The sequence below is a fragment of the Megalobrama amblycephala genome, linkage group LG3 (genome assembly GCF_018812025.1).
Source record: "Megalobrama amblycephala isolate DHTTF-2021 linkage group LG3, ASM1881202v1, whole genome shotgun sequence".
NCBI classification, from domain to species: domain Eukaryota; kingdom Metazoa; phylum Chordata; class Actinopteri; order Cypriniformes; family Xenocyprididae; genus Megalobrama; species Megalobrama amblycephala.
This window is the reverse complement of record NC_063046.1, coordinates 58,406,662-58,424,355: the sequence shown is the minus strand read 5'-3', so window position 1 is coordinate 58,424,355 and position 17,694 is coordinate 58,406,662. Positions and strand designations below refer to the sequence as shown.

The following is a 17,694-nucleotide window of genomic DNA, read 5'->3' as shown; positions in this document are numbered from 1 at the left end:
TAAAACTTTAGTTTTGAACCAAAAGTCCTGTTCCTTCTATTCTGGCAGCCAAAAACACAACAAGACGACATTTTAAAGTCAAAACCTCAAACTTTTAGCGCGCCTGCTATGAGTTCTTATTTATGTTTTGCCTCCAGCTAGAGCGGTGACGTCACAGTGACGTAGGTGATTAAGGGGTCTATACATTTTTAAACAGTCACTTGTCGCCACCTACTGGTGTAACAATGTAATCGATACAATCTTTGTTTGAAGGGTCAAGTTACTTTCAAATGGTGATCTACTCTATTTTGATCGCTAGTGTAGACATCAGTGTTTATATCCGAACTATAAACGTTTATCCCAGTACTTCTGTGTTCAGTTGCATTATTGTAACACACAAATAACTATACTGTGTGGTTGAAAATACTGTTTGTGAAGCTGTTTCATATCTATACATGACAACTGCTTTCTCTGGATCAGAACGGAGATCTGAATGTTTGCTGTGATCGTATTTGTCAAAGGTTTCATAGACCAGTGAATCATTGTCATTTAGGAATAAGATTGCGTGGGTGTTTAAATTGAGGTTGCAATCTTTTAACGATTAATTGTGCAGCCCTAGAATATGGTCTTTTGAACTACTTATGTGATGCTCTGAAGGAAGGGTGGGATCTTTCAAAGCTAGCTTGGCTAAGCTAAGCTATTGCTAGCCTCTCTGAAGATGACCTATCCTATCTTTAATGTTAATTTTAGGGTGAATTATTCCTTTAAAGAGAAACAGTGAGAATGCAGTACAGGCCCTTCACAGTACCTTCCACCGAATCGAAGGAATGTCCTCCCTGGCGCAGCGGAGCTCTGCAGGTATCGCATCGGAAACATTCCCTGTGGAAGTGGAATCCCTCTGCACTGAGCCTCTCCACTACGAACACCCGCTTCTTACACGCATGACACACATCACCCAGACTCTGAGGAAATTCTCTTTTCAAGGAAGGCTAGGAGGGAAAAAAGAAAAAACCTGGTCAAGATAGTGTGAATTAAGGTATGCTGAAAATAACCCTGAAAATTTGAGAATCCTAATGTGATGAAAGCATTAAGAAGTGCAGATTCATTCACAAAATGTTGCCTTCTTTAATGACCAATCTACGGAAGAGGATTAGGGCCAAGCAATAATAAAAAAAAAATTCGAGAAAAAACTTGTTAAATTTCGAGAAAAAAGTCAAAATAAAATGTTGAGAATAAACTAGTTAAATTACGAGAATAAACTCGTTAAATTTCAAGAAAAAAGTCGAGATAAAATGTTGAGAATAAACTCGTTAAATTACGAGAAAAAAGTCGTTAAATTTCGAGAAAAAAGTTGAGATAAAATGTTGAGAATAAAGTCATTAAATTACGAGAAAAAAGTCATTAAATTACGAGAAAAAAGTTGTTAAATTAAATTAAAAATTTTTCTTGTAATTTAATGACTTTATTCTCAACATTTTATCTCAACTTTTTTTCTCGAAATTTAACGAATTTGTTATCATAATCTAACGACTTTTTTCTCGTAATTTAATGACTTTATTCTCAACATTTTATCTCAAATTTTTTCTCGAAATGTAACGAGTTTTTTCTTGTAATTTAACAACTTTAATCTCGAGATTGTTTTTATTTTTTTATTATTGCTTGTCCCTAATCCTCTTCCGTACCAATCACTATGATAAAAAAATTAAAAAAAAGTTTCAGTTCAGTTTCATCGTATAGACACTGAACATCTCCTGTGTTCCAGGAAAGTAATAATATCATACAGGTTTGGAACAAAATGAGGGTGAGTAAATGATGACAGAATTGTTAATGAACTGAAATACACAAGATGACCACATGATTTCATAAAATCCCTTTTGTTTCAGTTTAAACAATTAACTGAACAGCTGATCTGTGGCTTACCGGAGTGCCTGAGCTGCTTGCATCAGGCCTATGATCATTCTCATAGAGGGAAACCAGAGTGTCAGCTCTAGCGCCCACTACCAGAGACACTTTGCCTACTGTGCGCTACCAGCCAATGGCAGAGCAGGGACAGAAAGTGGAGAAAGGAGAATGAAACAGAAGGATAAAGCAATGTAAGGCAAAGAGAAGCATGAGAAGACATACTGGGGAAAATCTCAGAGAAAAGATCTCTGTCAAACAGTGAATTTGATTGATTAGAAACATTCTTTTTGCTCCTGATCTTTGAAACACAGGCTACGTTTACATGCAACCAAGTAATCTGTTAGTAATCGGATTGAGGGCTCAATTGGACTGAAAAGACTTCATGTAATCACCTTAATCGATCCGATTGAGCTCGATCCGAATGAAATTTCGATCAGATTGGAAGGGGTGGTTTATTCTTTTTCTAATCCGATTGAGAGCACATGTAAACACTTAATGGGATTGAAAACCGAAACTGAAAGGACTGCGAATGTGTAATGATGTATAATTGTGTAATGACGTATGACGCACGGAACGAGCTGCAGTTGTTGTTAAATAAAATGTCATGAATGACTCTCATGTTATTGTAAATTTCTCCTACTACCCATCTTCTTTAAACTCTCATCCACAGACACTTTATTTTGGGTGCGGGGTGTTTTTTATTGGTAAATATAAGCAGCACGGCACAACGATTCATGCGCTCATCATCTCCTAATCAGGATCTGAAATAGTAAACACACTGGATTCATCAATCGGAATGAATTAATTCCGATTGAAACAAAACTTGTGTGTGTGTAAACATAGCCTGGATTTCTCTGTTCCAAAACCCAATGAGCTGTCTAAATAGGTTGCATCTTAAAGCATCACAGGCACCTGTTATAAAACAGGCAATAAACATAAAACATGCCTCATTTTAGGCAAATTTTAAGGCAGCATTCTTGCCAAATCTTTTTGCATTGCTTGTAGCACATTTCACAGCAGTTTGATGCTAAATAGCATGTTCAATTTTATGTAAAAACAGTTAAACATGACTTTACAACATTTTATTAAGGTATGTTATTTAATGCATGTATCACGCAATTCAATTGAGTGAATTGTTTGAGTGGTGCAAAAAGTTAATGCTCGCGTTAACTTTTAAACTCTTGAAATCGCGTTTGAAATGAACTCCCCCTTTACTAAACTCTACCCTAATCCTAACTGATAATGTGAGCAAAAACAAACGTGAGATAAAAAATGCATTTGGTGAAGCAACCATGCCATTTTAGCTTCCTACTATGAATCTTTGAGATCTCTTGTGGAGCATCATAACTTGTATTAAATGCGGCCCACATCACAGGTGCAATGCTGTACCAGGTGAGCTACAGAGCAAGTTTACTACGTCAGAAAAGCCATACATATGGAGCTGGTTATGCGATGCAAATGTTAAAAATGTATTAGTTTTTCAAATCAAGAGTTTTGAGATCATAACATAGTATTATCCAAGGAACCACATGAAAATAAGTCTTTATTATTCCATAATCTGCCCCTGTAATCATAATTTGTGTGAAAAGGAACGAAAGTTTTTGGTGTTTTACTGCCACTAGTGTTCATTTCAGCCGGACACTGCAGTGAAATATATGTATACTGTATGTACGTTTTTGCCGTGCCTGGGTTGGGTCTATCTTATGTAGGCACCTCACCAGGTTTTGGAAAAGAACCCATGTCTTTTAGCTCAAAATGAGGGTTGTCAGTCAAACTTGAGAAACTCCTACAGGCATCCCGTAAAACTCCTATGATCCAGTAACTTTGAACTGTTCCGTGGGTGGAGCTAGAGTTTCAGGTCAAGCATCTGGCAATGCAAGAGAGGACTTTTGGAATGCTCTCTCTCCCTGCGGTCAGCTGGAATGTAAGGATGCTTACAGCCAAGTGTGTGTTATATTGGCACATACTCATTACAAAACCAACCATGTGAAGAGAGACAGTCCATCAAAGAGAGCTGCCGCACTGATCAGTGCTCTCCAGTCCTGCCTACAACGTGCCAGCAATCTCACGGAAGACTCTCAATTCAGCCAGAATGCATATCATGCGAGTCCTGGGAGATTGTGGATAAGCGCCATTCCTCTGGTATGGTCATATACCTGTTTGGGAGCATATGAGTCTCCATTTGATTGAGGAATGTCTGTTTGTTTTCTTACAGTTGTTTTCTTACTGGTGACAGACTGGAAATGTAGATTTGAAAGTATATTGAATCAAATGTTGTGATCATCTTTGGTTAAGTAAAAGGAATAGTTCACCCAAAAAATGAAAATAATGTCATAATTTACTCATCCTCAAGCTGCTCCAAACTTGTACAACTTTATTTTTTGCCAAGGAACACAAAAAGAGAAATTCAGCAGAATGCCCAAGCTGCTCTTTTCCAAGAAAGCATTCTTGTTTTATTTGGGCATTCAAACTCCAAAAATGGTAATACCAAAAATACCAAAATTTGTGAATAAAACAAAGATTATTGGAGTACGTTTACCTGAAAATACTATTTCAGTCTACTACAAAATTGCGTTTAATTCAAAACCTTTCTTTGTGTTACCAGCAATTTCTGAGCGAAATTGTTTTAAAGTAAATCCTACACCAAATTTACTTCAAGTCTTCTGAATAGGATAGCTTTGTGTGAAGTACAGACCAAAATGAAAGTCATTCTCAAATCTCATTCAAACATCCGCATATTTAAACTAGACGTGTAGCATTCAGTTATGAAGACATGTGAGATATTTACTCAATGGAAGAAAGAAGTTACAAAAATTTGAAACAGCAAGAGGGTGAGTAAATAACAACAGCATTTTCATTTTTTTTTCGGGAGAATGTTTCACTTTCAAATCAATCAAGCAATAATCTTGACAAACACTCACCATTTGTGAGTTATTCTTTGCTTCTCCTTGCATGTTTATGCCATAAAGTATTTCTGGTTTTGATTTACAGCTTTAAATGATGCACGGGGAGAGTGAAATTAAATAGTATGTTAATAAAAAGGCATTAGAACCATTACAGGAAAAGTTTTGAAGGTGAAATCACTTCTTTACCTTATTGTGAAAGCAGAGGAGAATGTAAAGGAAAGATGGAGAGGAGCAGAGCATTCTGGGATGGGGTGAAATATTATGGAGTTAGAATGATGAGGATGGACAGCGGAAGAACTGGTCTGTTTAGAGCAGAGATAGAGAGAGAAATTAGACAACAGGGAAATATGATGCCTTTAATGGTATGTTAGCACTAAAATGCATTTTAAAGCTGAAGATTTTTCATTATTAAAGGATATAATAATATAATATAATAAGTCATTTTTGCTCACTGGTCTTGGAGGTAGCATATAAACTATTAACTACGACTTTTCCCTCAATAAACCCCTAATTTACTGCTTATTAATAGTTAGTAAGGTACTTGTTAAGTTTAGGTATTGGGTAGGATTAAGAATGTAGAATAAGGCATTAATATGTGCTTAATAAGTACTAATAAACAGCCAATATTCTAGTAATATGTATGCTAATAAGCAACTAGTTAAAAGACCCTAAAATAAAGTGTTTCCATCTTGGACTTTATTCTGACATTTGGCGGATGTAGTCAGTGATGCCATTGTAAAAAGAATTCCCTATTCAGAGGCACATTTGTTTATCAAGATTAATTTATTTGGGATCCGATAAGTAAGGAATAACAGACTGTAGAATTATTGGACATTAACGCTTACACAAAGTGGTAATGCTGCTATGCTGCTATATAAGATTTAATCATATTAAATATTAATCATATTTTTCTTACAAAAACCCATTTCTTCACTTCAGAGGGCCTGGAGCCGTATGGATTATTTTTATGATGGATGGATGGATGCATTTTTGGGGCTTCAAAATCTCAACCCCCATTCACTACCATTATAAAGCTTGGAGAGCCAGGATATTTTTTAAATATATCTCCAATTGTGTTCGTCTGAAAGAAGATAGTCATATACACCTAGGATGGCTTGAGAGTGAGTAAATCATGGGATAATTTTTATATTTGGATGAACTATTCCTTTAAAGGGGCTCTATGTAGGAATGACACCCAGTGTTCAAAATAGGTACTGCAGACCAAATTCAAAATATCGTTTGGCCCGCCCCCTCGTTCAAAGACGCGGGTTGCCAGCAATTGACAGCGCAATTGACAATGGAAGCTGAGGAGACTTAAACACTGTATGCTGATTAATTGATTTATCTGTTTTAAAATGCTGTTGTTCATAGAGATATTTAGATGGATTCAGAGGCTTTTTAGGTCAAGTAGAATCTGCGATTCCCAGTTTGCTTGTTGGTTTCCATGGTTGCAATACGCTGTGTTTTCCTCCAACTGGCAACCTGTGATGTCGAAATACTATTGGATAAACTGGCAGCACACGGTTTCGCACAGACCAAAACAAAGACAGACATTCCGACACGGAACGCACATTTTCAAAGTAGAATGTCTGGATGTAGCATTGTTTTTCTGAGGAACATGTAGGCGAGCTTAGCATGTTTCCTAAATATCTGCAAACAACATATTGGGGTATTTTTATGCTTTATTAAAGTAAAAATCTTACATAGAGCCCCTTTAAGTATTTTAAACTGCATATTTTTTACAGTGGAAAAATATACTTGCCCTACCTTGAAATAAGAGACTGTCTATATAACACTGTCTATATAACACTAACATGCAAACATGTTGGTTTAGCTTTCCAAATGTGTTTCATATGTTCAGAACAGGAAGTTTAGGTGGTGCCATGATACCTTATTGTGGACTTTAAAGTTTCTGTTTTCCTTTGACTGGGAGGTCTCTTTTTCGTTCTTATTGCTAAAATCAGACGTTCTGCGACTGCTTAACTGTAACCACAAATTAAAGCCCATTTAATATGTCATAAAGCTGCACTCAGTGCATACAATAATGATACCTAACCTACAATTAATCAGAAGATTGACTAAGCTGGTTACCTCCAGCGTGCCAGATGTCAAAACACTTGTGGTAAATCTCTCTCTACTGTAATTATATTTCCTAACTTAGCTGAGCGATGAGGAAACACTCACCAGATGGGACGGACTCACTGTTTCTCCCTGTATCTCCTGTTTAAAATGCTGCACGTGTAACGGTTTGGGTCTAGACATCTTAACCAAATGGATGCCAATGGAAGAGGAGAAAAGAATTAGAATCAGCAGACTGGGGCAGTGTGTAAAACTGTGCATGCACCATTACCTGCTGCAACAGCAGAGAGGGATGGGAGGAAATGAGAGGACGAGGACAGGAAGTAGCAGTGCATTGTGGGAGAGGGCATGAAAGGGTGGTCAGCGGGATGGAATGAGGGAAATGGAGAGAAGAAGAGCAAGGCTGCACAGACAAAAGTCACGAAGAGAGAGAGAGAGAGCAATTTTGGATTAGGAGCAGAATGGATGGGTTGAGGAAGATCACATACTTTCATCTGAACTTTCAAGATTTTGGTTTACTTTGGCAGACGTGTCAGTGCTGCATCATCACGAAAATTTAAGCCTTTCTAATATAAATGTTCAAGTGCTAGAACGCAAGAGGGCGCGCTGACTGTTTACTTGTCTTTAAAAATGTAGTCTATTAAAATTATATTAGTTAAGCTAGTATTTTTAGCAGTGGTATCGAAATTGGAACAGAGAATTGTGAATTTCACTAGTATCTAAAAATATTGGTGTCATAACTGTATGTTTTTTGCATGTTTGGTGTCATAACTGCATGTTAATTTTTGGTAAAAATTAGTTTTGGCCGGTGTAGCATAAAAGTTAGTTTTAGGCCCTGTATATATGCTTTTGTTGAAGCCATCTGTTTGCATTATTTCAACTTATTATTTTTTAAAATAATCATGTTCAACAGCAGAATTTGTGGTGAAAAAACTACATTACCCATGATGCTGTACAGAAAGTTCCACCAATCAGAGTCACGGCGAGCAAACTGCAGCAAAGGAGCTCTTTAGCTCCACCCATTCCCATAAAGCACTGCAAATGACGTAACAGAGGTGTCTCCCTACGCTCTCAAAATACTGAAATATTTGTAATAAACTTAAATTATATTGTTTTTATATATTATCAACAGCTGTAAATAAATAGTTCTAATTCGATTGTGATTCGTAATGCATCATGGGATTGTAGTCCTTTCCGTCACTAAAGCTGTTTAGCACACAGTCTTGTACCGTTGTCTTTTTGTGCAATTTTCAAACACTTTTTCTGCTTCAAATCAAAGTTCGTAATGTTATGATTCACCTCGTAGCTGATCAGCTTGGTTCATGGGATATGAAGCTTTAACAAAGACTTTTTTTTTTTTTAATCCCTGTGGGAAAAATGAATGGAAAACAAACAAACGGGCACTAATGCACTCTATATTGTATTGGCAAATGCCTCAGGAACAATTGTTGCTCAGCACCTGTGAGCTTCTCGCTGATTCTCTCTTCTCTTCACAAAGCTGCATGTCTAGCTCCCCAGTCTGAGATCTATCAGTCTTATTAAGAGTGGGGAAAAAAGCAGGAAAAGGGCATGAGATGATAATGATTCATTAAAGACAAATGGGCAAGCAGTATAAGGAGTGTTAAATTGTATTAGAGATGGAAAGAAGTGCATGTATAAGTAATGGGAAGAGGACAGAAGAGAAGATTAGGAGAGGACACGGGAGGACATGCTGTGGAGAGCAGCAGTGTATTCTGGGATTGGGTGTGGTGGGGTTTATGTGGAGATGGACTGGAAGGTCAGACAGCAGAGGAGTCAGTCTGTCCAGAACAGAGATAACTTGAACATTTAATATGAACTGAGACAATTAGATGACAGGGTAATGCTCAGAGGTTGCTCTTTAATAGCTCAGTTATATGTTTAACTATAAGTAAAGAATTTTATCTCAGATATATCTCCTGAAATTCCACCCTAAAAATAAACACAAAAAGACATAAATGAGATTAGTAGAGCTATAAACTCAATTTAATCTCATTTGCCTATGGGAAACAACTGATATATAAGATATATATTTCCTATGGGTGCATGTATTATGGGTAAATGTATTACTTTGTGCTCAGTCAGGAAACCTGCAACATATATTTGATGTTGATTATATAACTTACCCTCTTACTCTGTGGAAAACATTAAAATTATTTGTTCAGATTTAATTGTTCTTAGAAGGTACCAGACAACTGTTCGACATAAGTTACTCACTCTTTTTATTTTTTAAAAGCTAAATATGGTTCATATGGTTCATAGAAATTACAAGGAGGAGCATCTGGCCTGCACTTTAATGACAGATGACAAAACCCAGAACAAGCGTGTTACAGTATGAAGCCAGAGAGATGCACGCATTCACAGCAATACACACACACACACACCGAGAGACGTGCTAGCATTATTTCTTGCAGATGCTGCTTATATAGTTTTATATTTTCTTTTTTTTTTACATTTTTATTTTCATATTTACATTTGACAGGTGACTGTTTTCTGATAAAATGTATTAAAATTATGTGTTTATGTTTAAAATGTGGGCCAGTGGGGTCAGAAAAATCAACTTTAAGGTAAATTATGTTTTTTTAGTTAAATACATTCTCTTAACCCAGTTTATTATTCATTGACTATGCCATTCATGGGTTGATCTCCCCCAAAAGTGTAAACATTAGCTGCTTTTCCACCATCGGGCCAAACTGTTTTAAGAATGGTATGTTATGGTCATATTTCCTCTTGAGCTTGATTCGGCACAGCACGATTACAAACTGTTCTCAGCCTGGAATTTTCAGCACAGTTGGCTAACCTTGCTGGTAGAATGAGTGTAGTGATGTCGCCACTCAGGATTGGTCAGTTGCTTTTGCCTGGCTACCAGTTTCTCTGTTGTTTTTTTTTGTTTTTTTGTGCACTATTTCAGCAAAGTAAACACAAGTTAATAATAGAAATATCTGATCATAACATGGCCACTATTTACGTCTCATACGTCTGTAAACTCTTGTGTTACAAGGCAACGACTGATGCATTTGTATTCCAAAGATATCCGTCGCGAAGTGGAAAATGAAAACATATCCATACCAGCTGGGACAGGTTGGCAAAGGATGGAATGGTTAAGCAACGAGAACGGTTTGGCTCGATGGTAGAAAGGCAGCTATTGAGCCTCCCAGTGACCATCAAAACATTGAGAGCATCCGCTCAGATCTGTCAATCTCTTTCCAGCTCAACCTATATCAAGAGTTTGGGGCGTGGCTACTGCAGCAGGTGGAGAGTTTGGGGCATAGAGTTTGGAGAGTTTGGGGCATAAAGGGCGTGGCTACTGTAGCAGGCTGCGAGTTTGGGGCGTGGTTACAGTAGCAGGGAGAGAGTTTGGGGCGTGGCTACTGCAGCAGGTGGAGAGTTTGGGGCGTGGCTACTGTAGCAGGTGGAGAGTTTGGGGCGTGGCTACTGTAGCAGGGGGAGAGATTGGGGCATGGCTACTGTAACAGGCTGAGAGTTTGGGGCGTGGCTACTGCAGCAGGTGGAGAGTTTGGGGCGTGGCTACTGTAGCAAGCTGAGAGATTGGGGCGGGGCTACTGCAGCAGGGGGAGAGTTTGGGGCGTGGCTACTGCAGCAGGTGGAGAGTTTGGGGTGTGGCTACTGTAGCAGGCTGAGAGTTTGGGGCGTGGCTACTGCAGCAGGGGGAGAGTTTGGGGCGTGGCTACTGCAGCAGGTGGAGAGTTTGGGGCGTGGCTACTGTAGCAGGCTGAGAGTTTGGGGCGTGGCTACTGCAGCAGGGGGAGAGTTTGGGCCTGGCTACTGCAGCAGGTGGAGAGTTTGGGGCATGGCTACTGTAGCAGGCTGAGAGTTTGGGGCGTGGCTACTGCAGCAGGTGGAGAGTTTGGGGCGTGGCTACTGCAGCAGGTGGAGAGTTTGGGGCATGGCTACTGTAGCAGGCTGAGAGTTTGGGGCGTTAGCCACACCCCTGTAGCCGGCTGAGAGTTTGGGGCGTGGCTACTGCAGCAGGTAGAGAGTTTGGGGCGTGGCTACTGTAACAGGCTGCGAGTTTGGGGCGTGGCTACTGCAGCAGGTGGAGAGTTTGGGGCGTGGCTACTGTAGCAGGCTGAGAGTTTTGGGCATGGCTACTGTAACAGGCTGAGAGTTTGGGGCGTTAGCCACACCCCTGTAGCCGGCTGAGAGTTTGGGGCGTGGCTACTGCAGCAGGTAGAGAGTTTGGGGCGTGGCTACTGTAGCAGGCTGAGAGATTGGGGCGTGGCTACTGTAACAGGCTGAGAGTTCGGGGCGTGGCTACTGTAGCAGGCTGAGAGTTTGGGGCGTGGCTACTGTAGCAGGCTGAGAGTTTTGGGCATGGCTACTGTAACAGGCTGAGAGTTTGGGGCGTTAGCGATGCCCCTGTAGCCAGCTGAGAGTTTGGGGCATGGCTACTGCAGCAGGTAGAGTTTGGGGCATAGAGTTTGGAGAGTTTGGGGCATAAAGGGCGTGGCTACTGCAGCAGGTGGAGAGTTTGGGGCATAGAGTTTGGAGAGTTTGGGGCATAAAGGGTGTGGCTACTGCAGCAGGTGGAGAGTTTGGGGCGTGGCTACTGTAGCAGGCTGAGAGTTTGGGGCGTGGCTACTGTAGCAGGCTGAGAGTTTGGGGCGTTAGCGATGCCCCTGTAGCCAGCTGAGAGTTTGGGGCATGGCTACTGCAGCAGGTAGAGAGTTTGGGGCATAGAGTTTGGAGAGTTTGGGGCATAAAGGGCATGGCTACTGCAGCAGGTGGAGAGTTTGGGGCATAGAGTTTGGAGAGTTTGGGGCATGAAGGGTGTGGCTACTGCAGCAGGTGGAGAGTTTGGGGCGTGGCTACTGTAGCAGGCTGAGAGTTTGGGGCGTGGCTACTGTAGCAGGCTGAGAGTTTGGGGCGTTAGCGATGCCCCTGTAGCCAGCTGAGAGTTTGGGGCATGGCTACTGCAGCAGGTAGAGAGTTTGGGGCATAGAGTTTGGAGAGTTTGGGGCATAAAGGGCGTGGCTACTGTAGCAGGTGGAGAGTTTGGGCCGTTGCTACTGTAGCAGGCAGAGAGTTTGGGGTGTGGCTATGTAGCAGGCGGAGAGTTTGGGGCGTGGCCTACCTTTACCTGTTGAGACATGCCTTTACAAGCACCAGTAAGAGATGTTTGTTGAAAATAAGCTTTATTTTTGTGATTCCCCTAGGTGCCACTAGTGTCGCAGAGACTACATACTTCACCTTTAATTCAATGGAAAACAAGGCCGTGTCCGAAATCACCCCCTAGACCCTTAAAGGGGACATGTTTTCAATAAGTTGAATCAACTCCACAGCAACTACATCAATTTATCCACTAACCATTCATAAACGTCCAGTTTCATTTTAAAAGTTGTAACTTCTTCCTGAGTCTCTCCATCAGTGTCGACTCCGGTTTGAACAATGTAAGGCTGAACACCGTTACTGACAATCCTCATTTTGGCTGCGTGAGATTCTCCAGCTTTGTTGTTGTTGAGCTGTTAAAGCTCCGCCCTCTTCTGGAAAGGGGGCCAGGAGCAGCAGCTCATTTGCATTTAAAAGGACACACACAAAAATGGCGTGTTTTTGCTCACACCCAAATAGGGGCAAATTTGACAAGCTATAATAAATGATCTGTGGGGTATTTTGAGCTGAAACTTCACAGACACATTCTGGGGACACCAGAGACTTATATTACATCTTGTGAAAAGGGGCATTATAGGTCCCCTTTAAAAATGGCACTATTTGAGGGAACAGCCATTTGTAGTTGTGTCCAAAACCATAGTGGACGTTATTGAGTGCACTCATCCAATCCCACAATGCACCGCAATAACGAGTGTACAACTGATGTACACTCTATGGAGAATACCCATAATGCACTGTGAGAGTCACACACCAAATTAATTCCTGTGTCTGACCAGAAGATGGTGCCCACAGCTCTTTCAAGTGAACTATATTAGTGGAGTAATGTAGGGAGTAGTGAATGAGGGTACAGGGGGTGATTTCAGACACAGCCCACATTTATTTTCTTACCCCATTGGCAGGTTTGTTCGTTTTAAGCATAAAGTCATTTAATTTGTTCAGAATTTATATCTTATGTTATTTTGCTTCTCAAGTAAATATATCTTAATTAAATAATGTTTGGTAACATTTTAGTTTAGGATCCAATTCTCAGTATTAACTAGATGCTTATTAGCATGCATATTATTGGTTATTGGCTTTTTATTTGTACTTATCAAGCACATAGTAATGCCTCATTCTGCATGTCCATATTCTACTTGCCTTAATCCCAATACCTCAACTTAACCTCTACCTTACTATTAATAAGCAGTAATTAGGAATTTATTGAGGGAAAAGTTGTAGTTAATAGTGAAAATTGGACCCTGAATTAAAGTGTGACCTAATGTTTAGATGTTTTACTGAAAAACAAGCCAAAAATACTGAGAAAGAACATTATTTTTGGTAGGAAATGTAGTAAATGCACAGAAAATGAGCGTGTTTGAATGATCTGTGGACACCTGGACTGATTGTTTCTCCTGATGTGAGCAGTAAAAAAAAGCAAAAAAGCTTCTCTTCCAGTCTGAGAGATCAATTTAAATGCTTACAGGAGCCCTGAGCAGCCCAGACCCCTTTATAGAGCCAAGAGAGTCATGCAAAAGTCAACAACCCCCTCTCGGTTCCTCTCACATGCTTATAAAAGCTCATAAAAGAATAGTGAGAAAACATTTATTCCAACAATTTCTTCAAAGAACAACACCTAATATGTTTTTACTGGCATAGATGCTTTGAGAGTTATGATGTCCACTGGCATTCATTGACTTTATTAACTCTTTTAAAGTAAAACAGGTCGTTTGAATGTACTGAGCACTAGAGTGTGTCCTCAGTTGACCCACATCTGTTCTGCTAGAGAGATTATTAACCAATTATTGCGGAGCGGGGGTGCAGGGAATTAATTACTCAGAATGCGATGATATCTGCGAAGACTGCAGGTGCATGAAATGATGCTCAGTCACTCAGTGATCAGAGGCCAAAACCGCAGGGCATGCAACAGCAGCTGAGTGAGGAAAGCCGACACACGCAGTAACATAGTCACCTGATGCAGAGAGGAGGCCTCGCCAGAGAACAGAGAGCTCAAATGCACAGCCTTCTCCTTTATGCTTTTTTTATGAAACTCCCTGGCCTTTTGAGTCTGGGCTTTCCTCTGAGTGAGGCCGACAGAAAGAAAACAGCAAAAGAAGGGTGAGGAGATTAAAGGGAGAGCCTGTGGTGCACAGGAAAATCTGTTGTTAGATCTGTTTTTACTTATAATTAGGGCTTTCAATAGAATTGCGATTAATACCATGTTTTTTTATGCCTGATTATAACCTGATTAATCTCACTGTTTGAATGTTGAAATTTACTTTTAAACAAACTGAAATATTCTGAAACGAAAACATTAATAATTCACATTTGTGGACTATTTTTGTTAAAGGTTCCAGCTGGAATTCATTTATCAATACATTTTTCATTAAGAACACTTCATAGAACATTGGTTCATAGCTCAGTATTTAGAAAGAGGACAGAACAAGTTTTAATGCCAGAATAGGTAAATGCATTAACTGGGATATTCTATGAAATCGGCGCATTTTCCAGTTCGAGAAGATGATTTAACCCTTTGGTGCTCTTCGCGTGGTGGTCAAAAGTGACAGATTTTTTTTTATTTAAATGAAATTAATGTACTAAATTTTATTTAATTTATTCAATATTTTGACATTTTTAGGAGACCTGTTAACCACTTTTTGAGAATAGACCTGAACATAACATGATAAATCTTGAATAGTTTGCAGCACAGACTTAAGTTTGGTCTCTTTTTAAAGAAGTAATCTACAATTTGTTTTTTTGTTTTTTGTTTTTTTAAAAGTTAAAAAAATAATAAAAAAAGTAAAGTTTAAGGGCCAGATTTACTAATAGCTTGCGTCAGCGCAAACCCTATTTTGGCGTTAAAAAACTACTATCGGGATTTATTAAAGACACACAGTGCAAAATTAGCACTGAAAAGGCGTGGGCTGAGTTGTTTTTGCGGCTGGCCTTATTGCATATGCATTTGTAGGAGTTTCCCTTTCAGACGCAAAATTTATGGAAGGAGAGTATTTAAATGAATCACGCGACACGATTTACTAATGTTTAAGCTAGTCAATTTACTGGTATTTGCTCCATTATTTAACGCCCCCCAAAAAACATGTCTTAACTCATTTTGCAACATGGTTGCAATTGTTTCTGCTAGGAGGAGACACCGCAGAGAACAGAGAGCGGTGAGAAAATCAAAGCCATAAATTTAAACAAGTTGTCTTCCAAATTTGAGCTTGCTATCTCAAAAAATGAGCTTTCAGTAAGATTTGATTTGGGTGCAGTACCAGACGTTTCCACTAGATTAAATTCATCTCCCATTCATTTCCAATGTGGTCAGGAGTACAAATGTGACTATTTTTTTTTTTCAGGACCATTTATCCTTTTCGAATCATGTCCATGATTTTTGTTTGTGTGTTCACATAGCTAGTGCCAAAACCTTTCTTTACCAAGTTTCATACCATTCCAATGAAGTAAAAAAAATCTAAAAAAAAAAAAAAAAAAATGTAAAATTTTTCGGTCAAAAAATGACTGAACAGCACCAGAGGGTTATACATCTCTGTGAGATTGCAAACATTCTATATAGACTGTGATTTTGCCAAGTAAGACATGTTCCTGGATCAACATATTTTGTTGATCCTTGAACAACATTCCAATCCGAAAATTTAGTCCTAACCTTTTCCCAACCTCTAAACCTAACCCTACCCATAACTTAACCCTAAAATCAGAGAGAAATGATAGTTGAATAACACTGTTGTGGAAGCACCTAACCCAGGTTGTAAGCCTAAACTTGACATCAATGGTAAACTTGTCCCTCAAATCTGATTGGTTGATTGGAATGCTGTTCCAGGATCAACAAAGATTTTGATACAGGAACATGTTGTACTTGGTGAAATCACATTCACCCTATATAGACATTCTAAAAATGTTGTTAAGTGCTAATAAATTGCATTGGGCCATTTCAGGCAAAACGTGTAAAAATAGCTTAATATAATTTGGAATATTACTATTTCCTTAGAAAAGCGCAGGGTTAATGGTAACAGGGTTGACTGCTTTCTATTTATATTTTATATTCATGACACTGCAAGGTGCTTATTAAAATAGAATTTAATTACTATATCCCATTTTCAATAATCAATTCTTGACTGTAAAAGAAATATCATGGTAACAGGGTTGATATTTTAAGATCTGACAAATTAAATTTACTGATAAAGGGAGATATTTATTACTTAAATATATACTAATTAAATATTTACTAAAAGAGACAATAAATGTAACTATGAATAGTATGTTATTTTAAGAGATGCTAACAGGGTTGACATTAAATCCAGGAAAACAACTTAAAATATTTTAAATAATATATTGAGAGAATAAAGACAAAATACTAGTTTTTATGTCCATGTTAATGAGGTGGCACCCATTTTGGAGAATGACCCAACAATTATATAAATGCAATGATTAAATATATATGTGAGCATATTTAATTTATATAAAAAGTTGGCGGTTTAACTTTAAAAGCCCTACTTATAAAACAAATATTAGACCAGAAAGAAGATGATGGTCAGTCACCTGGCTAATCTCATCTTCCACCTTCTGGAGGCGCTGGAGCATTGCTCTCATGGCCAGCACTGCTGAGTGGCAGGTGGGTGCATTTCCTGAGCCTGAGCCGGCTGTGTTCTCTGCCTCCGATTGTGTGTGAGTGTGCGTGTGAGTCGGGTGAAGTGGTTTCCTCTGTGGATTCAGAGGACTGGAATGAAGCGAGGGGAAGAGAGGAGCCGAGGGTGGAAACTGTGAACACACGGCACATGTGGGCAGCGCTGGATATGGACTGTCCTACTGATAATACACAAACTTGTCGGGGAAATTTTGAAGTGTCTATAGCGAGGCAGATGTGAGGCATTTCATTCGTTTTACATGTGCAGCTTTCTTTAGTGTGTAATGTTGCTGTTTGAGCATGAAAGGGGGTTTTAGTGGTTTAGATTAACTTTGGAGGTTCTACCTGTTTTATAGGAGGTGGAGGAACTTTCTTCCTGATAATGTTAAAGAGGGAGCTATCAGTCATATCAAGCGATGGAAGTCTCGGGGGCCTCTCACTGTTACAGTCAGACTGAGATCATTATACCAGGAGCGGTTTCAGAGAAAGGAAGCCAGGGTCAGAAGGACAGGAAGAAGAAAAGAGAAAGAAGAGGTTAACCAGGAAGAGAAATACTCAGATCAGCCCTAGTAAAGTGATTCTCCAGAGATGACTATTTCAAATAATAGTTAACCCCAACACTTTTTATTCCGTTTGAAACTAGGACTGCACAATATTGTTTTTTTTTTTCTGTGATATATAATCCGATATGAAAACAACTTCACCAGATGGCTTGAATAACTCTATTAACTCGACATCAAACCTTGCGTGAAACATCAGGTACTAAATGTACTTTTTTCTAAGTGGTCTTTAGGGGTGAAGATCAACTTTGGATGTTCTACCTGTTTTTTAGGGGGTGGGGGTGGAGGAACTTTCTTCCTGATAATGTTAAAGAGGGGACTATCAGTCATATCAAGCGATGGAGGTCTTGGAGGCCTCTCACCATTACAGTCAGACTGAGATCATTATACCAGGAGTGGTTTCAGAGAAAGGAAGCCAGGGTCAGAAGGACAGGAAGAAGAAAAGAGAAAGAAGAGATTAACCAGGCACAGAAAAACTCAGATCAGCCCTAGTAAAGTAATGTCA

General features: G+C 39.3%; 1 protein-coding gene across 18 annotated transcripts in view; it reads right to left on the bottom strand.

The window, feature by feature from the left end:
• Positions 1-17,694, bottom strand: part of mical2a (microtubule associated monooxygenase, calponin and LIM domain containing 2a) — a 93,108-nt gene that overhangs the window by 8,110 nt on the left and 67,304 nt on the right. For 4 of the 18 annotated variants that reach the window (XM_048186223.1, XM_048186222.1, XM_048186227.1 and 1 more), the window contains 13 exons: positions 17,451-17,564; positions 16,975-17,082; positions 16,545-16,763; positions 13,963-14,070; positions 8,326-8,400; positions 7,138-7,269; positions 6,972-7,049; positions 6,678-6,770; positions 4,974-5,089; positions 4,803-4,872; positions 4,038-4,118; positions 1,900-2,004; positions 788-968 (listed from right to left, as the gene is read on the bottom strand). In XM_048186223.1, coding sequence (XP_048042180.1) covers positions 788-968; positions 1,900-2,004; positions 4,038-4,118; positions 4,803-4,872; positions 4,974-5,089; positions 6,678-6,770; positions 6,972-7,049; positions 7,138-7,269; positions 8,326-8,400; positions 13,963-14,070; positions 16,545-16,763; positions 16,975-17,082; positions 17,451-17,564 — 1,480 coding nt within the window. Of the gene's footprint in view, positions 1-787; positions 969-1,899; positions 4,119-4,802; positions 4,873-4,973; positions 5,090-6,677; positions 6,771-6,971; positions 7,050-7,137; positions 7,270-8,325; positions 8,401-13,962; positions 14,071-16,544; positions 16,764-16,974; positions 17,083-17,450; positions 17,565-17,694 lie in introns of those variants that run through there. The other 14 variants (XM_048186224.1, XM_048186226.1, XM_048186225.1 and 11 more) reach the window with 14 other exon arrangements.